The sequence below is a fragment of the Halichoerus grypus genome, chromosome 1 (genome assembly GCF_964656455.1).
Source record: "Halichoerus grypus chromosome 1, mHalGry1.hap1.1, whole genome shotgun sequence".
NCBI classification, from domain to species: domain Eukaryota; kingdom Metazoa; phylum Chordata; class Mammalia; order Carnivora; family Phocidae; genus Halichoerus; species Halichoerus grypus.
The window spans coordinates 178,105,512-178,118,908 of NC_135712.1; the positions used below are offsets into that span (position 1 = coordinate 178,105,512).

Below are 13,397 nucleotides of genomic sequence, written 5' to 3' on the forward strand. Positions count from 1 at the left end.
AGATTCTCTAGTGTTGCAGTGCTAAGGGAGGTGTCTGCTTGGTCTTGGGGCATCTGTTCATCACAGGTTGCCATTAAGACATCCCTGGTTTTCTCTTCATGGCCCCTTCAAGTTCAGGCATCATGTAGGCAATGCTCACTGCATGCTGGGTCCCTAGAATCTCTGCAAGGTGGCCTTGGCTTTGTCTGCATGGATACTACCATCACTGCACCTGCTCTGAGGTCTTGCCACCTTCCCGGGGCCCCCTTTGTGGACAGACCCTCCTGTTCCCTGGTCCTCAGCTCTCTGCCCCTAATTAACTCCTTATCTTCTCTCCCTCCCCCAGCACCTGTGAAGAGTTTTCCTGTCTGGAAAAAGCACTCCCCTCCACTTCCTTCTTTGGGACATTTGTTTATCCCCCTACCTGCCCCGGGTTGCCCCAGGGGAACTTTGAGGGTTTAGAATTATGGAATGCGAGAGGCAGAGACTGACAGTCCTCCTTTTTTCCTTCTCCTCTGTCAGATTTCTTCCTTAAGATAGAGAGCACAGGCCCAATAAACCGCTTGGGAAAGAAGGAAGATACCAGGGGACGAGAGAACACTGATGATTACAATCACCTGGCCAGCACGGTCCTCACCACCCTGGAAATGATCTACATGTGTACCTGTTTCATCCAGACAGTGTGCTCCAGAGGCCAAGGCCTGCCGTGTCCTTTATCCTGGTGTTGTCAGCCTCTGGTATTGGGCCCATAGTAGGTGCCTTGTAAAATAGCTGTTGAAGCTAAAAATGGAAGAGGGGAGTGGACTTGAGAGTCAAGGACACCTGAAAGAATCCTGTCAGCTGCCTGCCTCATTATGTGGTCCCGGGGCAAGTTACTTCACTTCTCTGTCCATGGGCAGTAGCAAGAGGGAGGAGAGGGCATAAAGAGGGGGTGGGGGACCCCGTGCTCCTCAAGGGTCTCTGATTTCTACATTCCCCTCCTCCTAGCCTTCCCAGATTCTGGCTCCATGTAACCTTTTCCCCTCACCCACAAATTCATTTTATGCATACATAGATTTTTGCTCTTGCTCTTTCAGGTTGGGTCCCTTCCCTTCCTCCAGTGAATGACTTTCAGGATTCTTGAGTTCCAGGGATTCTGTTTGTGACAAAATACAAAGAACCTGGAATTCTGGGTCCACCATGCCCTGGCTCTGGGATGTTGGACAAATGTCTGAGTGTCAGTTTCCTCACCTGGACCATGGGAATGATGATAACTAGCTCAACTAGATCCTTCGGGACAAAGGCTTGGGAGCCCAGGCTGCCTGGATTTGAAGACTAGCCCTGCCGCTTTACAAACGCGCAGCTCAGTGCAAGTGACTCTACTTTGTCTTACTTTCCTTAGTCATAAAAGGGACACCATCACAGAACCCACCTCACAGGGTTATCGTTAGCATTCATTTCATGAAAACACCTAATGCTTTCAGACCACACCTGAGTAAACACTTCATATTGGTTGGTTATCCTATCCCATGAGTGGCCTCCCTTTAGCCACCCACAAACTCATGACACATGTACTATTCGTGTGCTTGGGCTACTGTGACAAAATACCACAGACTGGGTGACTTACACAACAGAAATCTATTGTCTCTCATCATGGAGGCTGGACGTCCGAGATGACGGTGTCAGCAGGGTTGGTTTCTCCTGGGGCCTCTCCTTGACTTGCAGACAGCCTCCTTGTCACTGAGTCCTCACATGGTCTTTTCTCTGTGCACACACATCCCTCATGTCTTCGCCTGTTTTATAAGGAAATCAGTCACATTGGACTAGGTCCCACTGTAAGGGCCTTGTTTTAACTTAATCACTGCTCTCAAGGCCCTATCTTCAAATACAGTCACTTTCTGAGATGCTGGGGGTTAGGGCTTACTATATGACTTTGAGGAAGAACACAATTCAGTCCATGACAATGTATAAACAGACCCCAACATTAGATGTTCCTGTGGGTGAGCCTCTTCCTTAATCTAATTCTTTTTTTTTTTTTTTAAGATTTTATTTATTTGCGAGAGAGAGAATGAGAGACAGAGAGCACGAGAGGGAGGAGGGTCAGAGGGAGAAGCAGACTCCCCACTGAGCAGGGAGCCCGATGTGGGACTCGATCCCGGGACTCCAGGATCATGACCCGAGCCGAAGGCAGTCACTTAACCAACTGAGCCACCCAGGCGCCCGTTCCTTAATCTAATTCTTAAGGAATCCCAGGATGTTTGTGTCCCATGGATTCTGTTTGTTGTCTAGTAGCGAGAACCTGCCATCAGAAAAGCAGGTTTTGAAGCTCAGGTTTCAAACCTGCTCATGGGTTTATGACCTTAGGCAAGTCATATGCCCTGCCTGAGCCTCAGCACTCACATCTTCATCCTAAGGAGAAGGATGACAGTAACTCTCACCAAGGCGCAGTGAGGATCAAGGGCAACCACGTGTATGAAAGCCCTCTGTAATCTCCATGTCCCCAGGGGTTTTGCCCCCGAACTAAAAGGACACAAGTAGATGGATTGATTGTCTTGACTCTCCTTCATACCCTCAAAATTCTGTGACTCTGATTCTAAAGGTGGAAAGTATCAAGGTATCGAGGACAAGCTACTAGGGAAGCAATTTCGGGATCCAAGGCATCAACAGATATTGTTGAATCGATGAAGGAAATCACACCATCATAGGAAACCCCTGCTCTGCATATTCCTGAGGCCCCAGATGGAGCCGTGCCAAAGTGCATCATTCATTCCCTGGGCTCTGGCACACAGGTCTTGTCTGTTTCCACCAGAACTCACTGTAACATGGGCCCACGAACTAGGTGTAACAGGGCCAGCAAACCTCTCTGTCTTTAACAGGACCCTGGGATCTTTTGTCAGAAAGGAACACTTGAACTTCCATGTCTGTTCACCTTCCCCAGGCACCCTCCAAAACTGGCTGGTTCTTTGTCAATGAAAGCTGTGCTTCACAAGCAGCATAGTGAAGAGAGAAATTGAGAGGTGGAGCTGGGGGGCGCCTGGGTGGCTCAGTCAGTTAAGTGTCTGACTCTTGTTTTCGGCTCAGGTCATGATCTCGCCATCTTGGGATCCAGCTCCGAGTTGGGCTCTGTGCTCAGCGCAGAGTCGGCTTCAGATTCTTTCTCCCTCTCACTCCCACTCTCTCTCTCTCAAATAAATAAATAAAATCCTAAAAAAAAAAGAGGTGGAGCTGGGAAATCAGATGCTGAGTTTGAACTCAAACCCTGTCCCTGACTCCAGGCAAATCACTTCTCTGACTCAGATTCTTCCTCTGTTAAGGAGGGCAATAATAATAGTTCTTACCTCACTGGATCATTTGGGGTTTCAATGGGGTAATAGATGTACAAGTGCTTCATTCATTCCACAAATAATTTCTGAGTTCCTACTATGTGGAGGAACATTTCTACACTGTTCTAGGCACCAGGGATGCAGAAACAAAGAAAAGTTATTGTCCTGAAAGACAGAAATTAAATTCTAGTGTGAGAGTCAGGCAAAAACAAATAATACATTGTGTAATACCAGAGCATAATGATGATGGAAAGAAAAATAAAGCAGAATAAGGGGAAAACTGACCAGGGGTTATGCTGTGGATGATATCTCAGTCAGGGAGGTCCTCTCTGAAGAGGGGACATTTAGGAGACATCTGGACAATGAGAAAGATGGAGCCATGGCAGGATGTGGGGGAGAACAGATAGAAAGGCCCTAAGTGGTGGTTGGGCTTGGCAGGAAGGCATAAGAAGTGTGCCTGGAGCTGGGTTGGAAGTGGATGAAGTCAGTAAGCCTTGAAGGCCAGGGTCAAGATTCTGGATTTTAATTTAAGTGTCAGGGGAAGTCATTAGAGGATTTTGAGCAGTGGACTGCCTTTGTCCTGGATGTCCCTCTGACCACTGTTTGGAGAAGAGACCTTAAAGAGTCATGGTTATCACAAAGCTGATGGACACATACTTCCTGCTCTCCACCTCCTGGGCACATGGTGGGCTGCACGTCCTGTCGCTGAGTGGGGCCATGAGCTGGGACAGTGAACAGAAGTCAGGAGTGTCACTTACAGGCCAAGCCATTAATTGGTTGCCAGTGCAAGTCTCTCCAGAACTCCTTACCCCATGTCTTGGTGACCAGCAGAGCTCAAGGTGAACACTGCTCCACCAGCCTGGGTTCTAGAAGGAGGAGATATGGGACGGAGCTACAGTTGGCCTGCAGTGGGCATGACACTTCTGGGCATAACCTAGCATATCCAGACAGGTGCAGGGAGCAGGAGGAGAGGTAGGGAGGCCATTTAGGGGGCTGAAAGGTGATCCTAGCTTGCACTGGAGTGATAGCAATACATATAATGAGAAGTGGTCAGATTCAGGACGTGTATTGAAGGTCAAGGGCAAAACATTTGCTAATGGGCTGGATGTAGTGTATAGGGTTAAGAGAGGAGTCGAGGATGATTCTAAGAATCAGGGTCTGACTAACTGGATGAATTACTAAGGAAAACACTCAGGAAAGCACAGGATTACCCACAGTGCTAGGCACGCAGCTGAACTACAAAATGCTAGCTCTTGGGGTTCATATTATGACTGGCACAGGCAGTATGGGATGTAGAGGCGTGAGGAATTTTCCATTCTAGAATGACAGAATGATCAAAAGTCAGATTTACTAAAGTAATTTATATATAATAAAACTCTTTTGGTGTATAGGTCCGAGTTTTGACAAGGGCATTTTGTCTTGTAACCACCTCCACAATCAAGATGTAAATTACTTCCTTCTTCTCCCCAAATTCCCTCTTGCTGCTCCTCTGTTTGATCAAACCCTCCCTCCACCCCAACCCCAGGCAACCACTGATCTGTTGCCCATCCCTATAGTTTTGCCTTTTCCAGAACGTCATATAAATAGAATCACACAGTATGTTACCTTTTGAGACCAGCCTCTGTCACTTAGGATAATGTATTTGAGATTCATCTGTGTTGCATATGCTGGTAGTTTGTTCCTTTTTCTTGCTGAGTAGTATTCCATGGTAGGGATGGACCACTCTTTGTTTCTCATTCACCAGCTGAAGGGCATTTGGGTTGCTTCCAGATTTTGGCGATATGAATAAAGCTTCTATAAATATCTGAGTACAGGTTTTTGTGTGAACATATGTCTTTATTTCTTTTAGTAACTTTCTAGAAGTGGGATTGCTGGCTCATATGGTAAATGCATATTTAACTTTATAAGAAACTGCCAAACCATTTTCCCAGAGGAACTGTACCATATTGTTCTCCCACTGGCATTGTGCAGGTCGCTGAACTTCCTCCCCAGCACTGGGGATTGTCAGAATTTTTTTGATTTAAGCCATTCTAATGTTCAGTGGTATCTAGTTGTGCTTTTAATTTGCATTTTCCTGATGAATAATGATGCTGAGTGTCCTTTCATGTGTTTATTAGCCATTCACATATCCTTCTCAGCAAAATGTCCATTCAGATCTTTTGCTCATGTTTTCATTAGGTTGCTTATCTTTTAGTGTATAGTAAGTTCTATATATATTTTGGATATGATTCCTTTATCAGATATGTGCTTTGCAAATATTTTCTCCCAGTCTTTGACTTGTCTTTTCATTTTCTTAACAGTGTCTTTCTAAAAGAGCAGTTTTTAATTTTGATAAAGTCCAAACTATCAGCTCTTTCTTCTATGGATTTTTTTTTGTATCACGTCTAAGAAATCTTTGTCTATCCAGGGGCACAAAGGTTTTCTCCTGGGTTTTCTTCTGGAAGTTTTATAGTTATAGGTTTTACACTCAGGTCTATGATCTATTTGGAATTAATTTTTATAAATGGCATGAGGTCTAACCCAGGACGATTTTGACTGGTGATATTTCCTACTGTACCAGAAGCAGATCAATAAAACTTCATAGCTCTGATAAGCACGTGCACAGGTGACATGGGCTGTTTGCAAAATCTGGTTAAGGTTCAAACACAGATGGTCAGGGAAGCTCCAGCTCTCTCTGACTCCAGGCTGCTTCTCTGGACGTTAATCCTATCCTCAGTATTGCTCTTCAGATGTCCCCAGTGATACCAGCACAAGCCCGAGTCTTTCTGTAAAGTGAGCTATGTTCTCCCCAGTTCCTAAAACACTCCCTGTAGTGAGTTACTTCGAGAAACAATGTTTTCTCCTAAACCACTGAAGGAACATTCAGTGCAAAGTAGCACATTAAATCTTAGCAATTAGGGTTGGAATCTTAACCTTCCCAGTTTCTGTCCTGCTTGGGTGGCTTTTTAGTCACCAAATCATACTGTTTTCTTCTTCCTCTTCTCCTCAGTAACACTCCCACTGAAAGTTTCGTTAAAATCATTTAGATTTTGGTATGCTTAAAATGTCAAGAATAAAATTGGTGAGGAGAAAAGGTTAGAAAGTCAACACATGGACACCTGGCTAGCTCAGTCAGTAGAGCGTGCGGCTCTTGATCCTGGGGGTTGTGAGTCTGAGCCCCACACCGGGTGTAGAGATTACTTTAAAAAAAAAAAGAAGTCAACATAGAATTGTCACCTTGTGATGTGGCCAATTGAGAACATTTTAAGAAAGACAACTAATGTCCACTATTGCCTTTATTAAAAAAAGGCATTTATTTATTACATCAAGAATGATGAAGCAGAAAAAGCAAGAGTATTTGAAGGGGTCTGGCACTATTTCTATATAAGTATTATGTCTTTAACTCAAGATATGAATATCCAATTCTTTTTTGCATTGGTCTAGTGCACGAATCTGATGCTCTTACTCAACTATAAGTCAGAACATCTTGAAAGCCAAAAAGTTAATAAATCTAGAAATCTGGAAAAAAAAAAGGGGGAGATGAGGGGGCATTAAATTATCCAACCTTCCAAGAAAAGAAAAAAGTTGGAAGGACATGATCTCATTATTGAAAAAATACTCTTTCCCAAGAATCAATTGTTGGTAATTTACTTGGATGTAGGAAAGTATTCATACATTTACCATTAGTTTTCTCATTTCCTCTCACTGCAGACCGGTGAAAACCTCACACCGAATTGCAGTTTGGGACTCAGACCAGAAGGTGAAACATGGGTGGAGTGACTTAAACCATGAAGTATTTGGAGAAAGGCTTGTTTTCTCTCACTTGTTTATAATAGCTTTACGGGGTATTCCTAAGGTTCAAAGTCCTTCTCTTAGTGAGTATGTAGGTTTTCTGTCTAGGAATAGCACTTGCAAATTTAAAGGCAGGACGCAGCAGAGTTGATAACATTCCAGACCCTTCTTTGGCGGGGATCAGTAATTTTTGCTTCTTGAGCAAACGAAGGGAAGCCCGCTGGAGCTGCCCTCCTGCTCTATCAGGCCAATTTAAAGGTCCTTCACTACCTCCCCCTCCAGGGGTCTGCTTTCTCTCAGCATCTCATTTATTAAGGCAGACCACAAACAGTCTCAGGTAGACAAATATTCTTGGTAAACCCATCAGTGGCTTCCATGGCACTCAGGATAAAGACCCCACTCCTTCAATGCATGCTTACAAGGCACTCTTCAGTGCACTTACATAGAATAGTGGGAAGGGAAAAAAAAAAAACATAAAGAGAAAAAAATCCTTGCTGTTACGGAACTTATATTCTGCTGGGCAAAGATCTGCTAAGCAAGATAAGTAAACTAACTACATGGTATGTAGATGGTGATAAGTGCTAAGGAGAAGAAAGTGGTCAAGAGGGGAAAAAGTAAAGTAGTTAAGGGGGACAGAAGTAGTTAAGGTATCAGGTTATGGGTTGATGTGTGATATGTTTAGATAGGGCGCCCAGGAAAAACCTCACTGAGAATGTGACTTTTGAATAAAGACCTGAAGGAAATGAGGCAGCTAAGAAGGTGGTTATCTAGGGAAAGAGCATTCCAGGTAAACAGAAGAGCTGGTGCAAAGGCCCTGAGGTGGGAGCATGCATGTTCCAGGAACAGCAAAAGAAGCCAGTGTGACTGAAGTAGAGTGAATGATGGGAAGGGAGGCAGAATGTGGTCTTTTAATCTGTCTTGTGTATCTGTGGAATCATTTACTTCAGACACTTATTGGGGAGTGCTTCTAACCAGCATCTACTCTAAAGACCATGGATTTCAAATAATTTTTAAAGTAGTAGAACACTTCCTTCAAATGAAACTTGAAATGGAAGTTCAAAATAGGAAAAAGAAAAGCAGGGGAGGGGCTGTCTGTCAAATCCCGCTCATCCCTAGTAGACCCCACAGTGGTTCAAGGCAACACCATGGAAGAAGATGTTTCCCACACAGCTCAGGTGCAAACCATCACTCTAGAATGATAGTCTGATATTCTGCCTAAAGCCAAGATAGCACACTGCTCCAGAAGTAGTCTTGTCTGGCTCCTATACCAGAAAGTCTACCAAGGAGACTTTCAGTAGATACTTACCTCCAACAAGGGAACGAAATTAGAGCCTCTACAGTTACAACCACATGGTGATGTGTGGGTCTGATATGTTCCTAGAAATTAGTTCTCTATTCTAGAACTTCTTTTTTCTTAAAAACATTTTTTAAAACTTTTTTTTTTAAGGTGAAACAGGTCAAAGAATAAAAAAAAAATGCACTAAAAAAGTTCGTCTCTTGGGATAACTATATTGCCGTGTATTGCAATGGAATTCCACATACGTGAGCAAATAAAAAGGAACTACTGATAATAGGCAACAAGGTGGAAGAATATCACAAATACGAAGTTGAGCAGACACACGAATGCATACCATATGACCCATGTATATGACACTCAAACAGGCAAAACTTATCTTTGGTGACAGAAGTTGGAATAGAGGTTACCTGTGGGGAGGGGAGTTACTGGGAGGATGAAAATTTCTATATCTTGATCTGGATGGTGGATACAAAGGTGTAGTAGATATCTATAAAAATTCATGGAGTTGAAAAATGATTTGTGCATTTTATTCCGTGTACATAATTAAGTCAGTCTCCTTTCCACTATCTGTTGCTCCCAGCTACCCAGTTCCCCTACCCAGAGGCCACTCCTCCAGGGATTTTTTAATGCCCCTTTTCTTTCAGTACCTTCATACCAGGGGTGGAGTCCTGGGAGGAAGCCAGGCAGACAGCAGAAGCCAAGGCTGTGGGCACTGGGCCATGGCTTGTGTGCATGCCCCTTGGCTTTCTCTGGCCCCTTTGCCCCTCTGCCTCCCTCCTCTTCCTCCTTTTCTCCCTCCCTTCCTTAGAAGACAAGGGGGGAAGCCAGGGAGGCCAGGGAGGTTGCTGACCCTTGCTAAATAATGCTGTCCCTCCTGGCTCTCCAGGGTGTGCCTGCCTGCAAAGGACAGCATGTGCTGATCAAGCTTATCATTGACACATTCATTCCCTCCCTCTTTTATTCTCTCCCTTCTGTTCCCGGTTCCCTGGAATGATCCTAGGACTTCCTGCTCCTTGGGCATTCAGTCTCAGCAAGCTTCCCTGGTCTCGTGCCTTGGTATGTTTCCCTTCCAAGGGGCAGTCCTGATAACCCACTCTGTGTTTGCATATAAACATATCTCAGTAGATGCTGCGGGCCTGTCTTATCTTCCCTCCACACCCCTATCCCCACCTCCCAACTTCTAGCATCATTCTTTGACCAATTCCCTACCCCCACCCAGAGCTTCCGCCCAGCCAAGCCTTTTATCTAATCATCTAGGGTCCTGACTCCCTGAGGGCAAAGGGGCCTGAGTCACGTTCAAGACAATTTGGCAAGCATTCTTGAAGCTGGGCAGAAAGTAAAGGGTACTACCTGTTCCTCGCCTTCAAGAATCTTCTAAAGCGGGGGAAACAGTGCTCAACCCAGATCCAGTTATAATAGTTCTTAACCCAATACTTTGTATTGGTCCTTCCTCAGTGCCAGGTACTGACTGGTGTGCTTTTCGTGCATTACATCTCTGAATTTTCCGAACAACCCTAGGAGGAGGGTTGTTAGCCTCACCTTGCAGATGAAGGAGCTGAGGCACAAGGTTAGACTGCTGGCACGTGGCCGTCAGGATTTGAACAGCAACTTCCCTAGGGAAACGCCCTATTTAGGCTCTGGCCAGGGAGGGTGGGGGTCTCAAGCGGGAGTTGGCGTCCCCGAGTGTCGAGTGTCGGGCTTTGGGGAACCTTTAGTTGTGCCACACCCTTTCAGCACAGTTCTCTCCTGCGTCAGGGGCCTGGGAGGGGGCTTAGGACTGGAGTATCTGCAGGAGGCCGGGACTTTAGGAGAGGTAGATACAAAGCTCCGCGTGGCAGAGGAGCAGAAGAAAGCAGGGGAACCCGACCCAAAAGAAAAGGGCCCTGCCGGCTCCCGAAGCACTACAAGCCTCGAGGCGTTGCAAGCGGCGCGGCAGTTGCAAGCCCCAGTGGCGCGCGCAAACTGCGCGGAACTACTTCCCCGGGGCGGCTTCGGGGCCCGGGTCCCCGCGACAGCCCCTTAAGGCGGGCGCACTGGGTCCGAAGCCCATCGCCCCTTCCCGGGCGCGGCCACGTGCACCCCGCCGGGCTCGCACGCTCCGCCGCGCCGGGCCGCCGGGCCACCGGCAGGCACGCGCGCCCCCAGCGCGCACACACTCCCGGGCACGCACACCGACGGCCCGGCCCACGTCCGCCACGCCCCGCCCTCCCCCGCGCCCCGCCCCCGCCCTCGCGGCGCCGGCCGCCGTCCTCCCATTGGCCACACGGCGCGTGACGCGCGGCGCCCGGCCCCGCCCCTCGTCAGTCACTCGGCGGAGGCGGCGCTGGAGGGGACTAGTCTCGTCCGGAGACTGGCAGCGGCGGCGGCGGCGGCGGCCGGAGCTCGAGCCCCAGCGGCTGAGGGCGGGCGGGCGGGCGCGGGGGAGGGAGGGGGGCCGGTCCGCGACGACTCCCCGGACGGCGTTTCTCCTCCGAGCGGCGCCGGTTTCGGCTTTGGGGGGGGCGGGGGTACAGCCCATCCATGACCATGGGCGACAAGAAGAGCCCGACCAGGTACCTGCTCGGAGCTGAGGGGGCGGAAGGGGAGGGAGGGCTGGGGGCGGGCGGGGACCGACGACGACTAGGCCCCGGAGCCACCCGGGGCGGGGGGGAGGCGCTGCTAAGATGGAGATCCGGGGGCGGGGGGAGGCGGCGGCGGGCGGTGGCGGCGGCGGCGGCGGCGGGAGGCGGTGTCGCTCCCGCTCGGGGCCGGCGGCCGTGCGCGCCGCAGCCATGGCGGCTCCTCCTCAGCCGCCCTCCGCCGCCGCCGCCGCCGCCGCCGCCGCCACTCCTCCCAGACAAAGGGAGATTTAACCAGGTGGGGAGGGAGGGAGGGAGGGCGCTAGCATGGGAGGGGAGAGGGAAGGAGCCGGCCCACTCCCCGCCGCCGGCCTCGGGCTGCCCCTGCGCGCCCCCTCCAGATCCGGCCCGCGGCTCCCCTGCCGGCCCCCCCAGCCCCACGCTCAAGTCCACAAGTCCGCCCGCTTCCTGCGCCCGCCGCGGCCCTTCCCGGGGCGCCGCCGCCGCCGCCTGCTGTGCGAGGCAGCACGGCCCGGGCCCGGAGGTTGCAGGGTGCCGGTGGGGGCGCCCCGTGCCCTCCCCGGGTCCCTGTTTCGGTCCTCGAAAAGGGTGGGTGGGTGGTCGCCCGAGCGAAGTTTCCAGCCCTGGATTCCTGCGAAATTGGCGACGGCTCACCAGCGCCTGTGTTTTGCTGTTTCTCCCCCGTTTTCCTGCTCCCTGTCTCTTCCCTCCCCTTTCCCCCACTCCTCACTCCTCCGAAGGCCAAAAAGACAAGCGAAACCTGCCGCAGACGAAGGCTTTTGGGATTGTAGCGTCTGCACCTTCAGAAACAGCGCTGAAGCCTTTAAATGCAGCATCTGCGATGTGAGGAAAGGCACCTCCACCAGGTACTTGAAGATCTGTGTTAGCTTTTGTTGAAGGACTTTTTTTTTTTTTTTTTTTTAAGGTGGGGGAGAGGGTGGAGAGCTATACTTTCTGCCCTCTTTCCAACTTGTTGATTATGGCTTTTTTGCATTTGGGGGGTGGGTGATGTGTGGTTTTGGTTGTGTGTATTTATTTCGTGTTGGGTGGAAAGCGTCCTATTCACTGAATGATTTATGGGAGGGAATTTTTCCAGGTTTTCGTCTTATTTCAAACAGGCTGGATTTATTTGACACTTGTATCCATTGGCTTATTGGTATTGGCTCAAAAAGAGAGGAAGCAGTGTTTTTGCTATGGATTGTAGGACTTTAGACCTTTTATTTTTGCCATGTGTAGAATGTTTTTAATTTGCCTGTCCTGAGTTATTTTTTTCTTCTCTGAGCGATTTAGTGGTGGATGTACAGTTATGCTGGTTGTTGTGCTTTTCCTGTCTTGAACTGCAAATGTCTGTTATTTTCTTGCACTAGAAAATAAATGTTGGGGTTTGATAAAGCGCATTTTTTGGAAAGCTGAGCTGTCAATTTGTGTTTTTTTCTGATTAGCTTATGCAGAGTGGTGATGGAGGACGATTTTGCAAAATGGTGAAATGAATAGACTGTATTGAAGTTTTTTTGTGTTCAAAGCCTTATTACAATGAAAAGAATGTTGAAAGAATTCCTTTTCACTTTTGTGAAGGTAGTAAATCGCATCTGGTATCAAAACAAGTTGGACTACTCCACATTTAACGTTGAGATATATTTGGATAAAATGTCGAAGCTGATTTTGTAGCCTTCTGGTCATCTTTTAAATTGAATCTGGAATTTGTGTCAGTGATGTTAGAGTTTGAAGTTAAGCTATTCTTGATGTCATTTCATGGGAAGGCATTGGGGTATATGTGTGTGAAAGCTGGGAGGAGTGAGTTCCTAGTGGGTCCTTGAAGACTTAAGTTGATTGCCAGAAGTCTCATTTCATCAGGTACTTGTTTTTGAATTGGTGGTGTTCCAATATGATTGTGTAGTAGTACTCTATAGTTCTGACTGGATGTTATTTTTTTTACTAAATGTGTCCTGTTAGGGTTTCGTTGCTTTATTTATACCCTGGATTACCTAGGATATTGGGTAATCTAAAGAATATAATTCTGGGATGAATTGGTCCAATTACTCGTGGAGCATTTCTGGGACTTCCACTAACTCTTTAAATAAAGAGTGCTTTGAATTAAAGTACTCAAGAACTAAAAATATTTCTCCAGAAGTTTTTACAGCAAATTCATGTCAATTTTTGTATTAACCATAGAACAGATTTAGTTAAAATAAAAAACACTTATTGGGAGCTTAATAGATTTTGTTTTGCTCTGTGAAACAGGGAATTCCATCAAATGGCATGAAAGTTTAGAAATGTATTTGTTATTTAAAGCAATAGTGATTATATTTTATTTATGAGTAATGTTTTTTTACACGTAGAATCCCTCAGAGGCCAAACCTCTTTATTGTGGTTTTGCTTTGAGTGTTACCGTAGATGACGTTCAAGTAAATGACTAGGAAACTCCTAAGAACTTGAGAACTTTACTGGTGAAGAGCAAACCAAATTCAA

At 47.4% G+C, this 13,397-nt stretch overlaps 1 protein-coding gene across 1 annotated transcript in view; it reads left to right on the forward strand.

The window, feature by feature from the left end:
* The first annotated feature begins 10,777 nt into the window (after nucleotides 1-10,777).
* The window catches only part of RYBP (RING1 and YY1 binding protein), a 79,471-nt gene continuing 76,851 nt past the window's right edge, over nucleotides 10,778-13,397 (forward strand). The window contains exons 1-2 of the mRNA XM_036096521.2: nucleotides 10,778-10,901; nucleotides 11,669-11,794. Coding sequence (XP_035952414.1) covers nucleotides 10,870-10,901; nucleotides 11,669-11,794 — 158 coding nt within the window. The 5' untranslated portion in view covers nucleotides 10,778-10,869. The remainder of the gene's footprint in view (nucleotides 10,902-11,668; nucleotides 11,795-13,397) is intronic.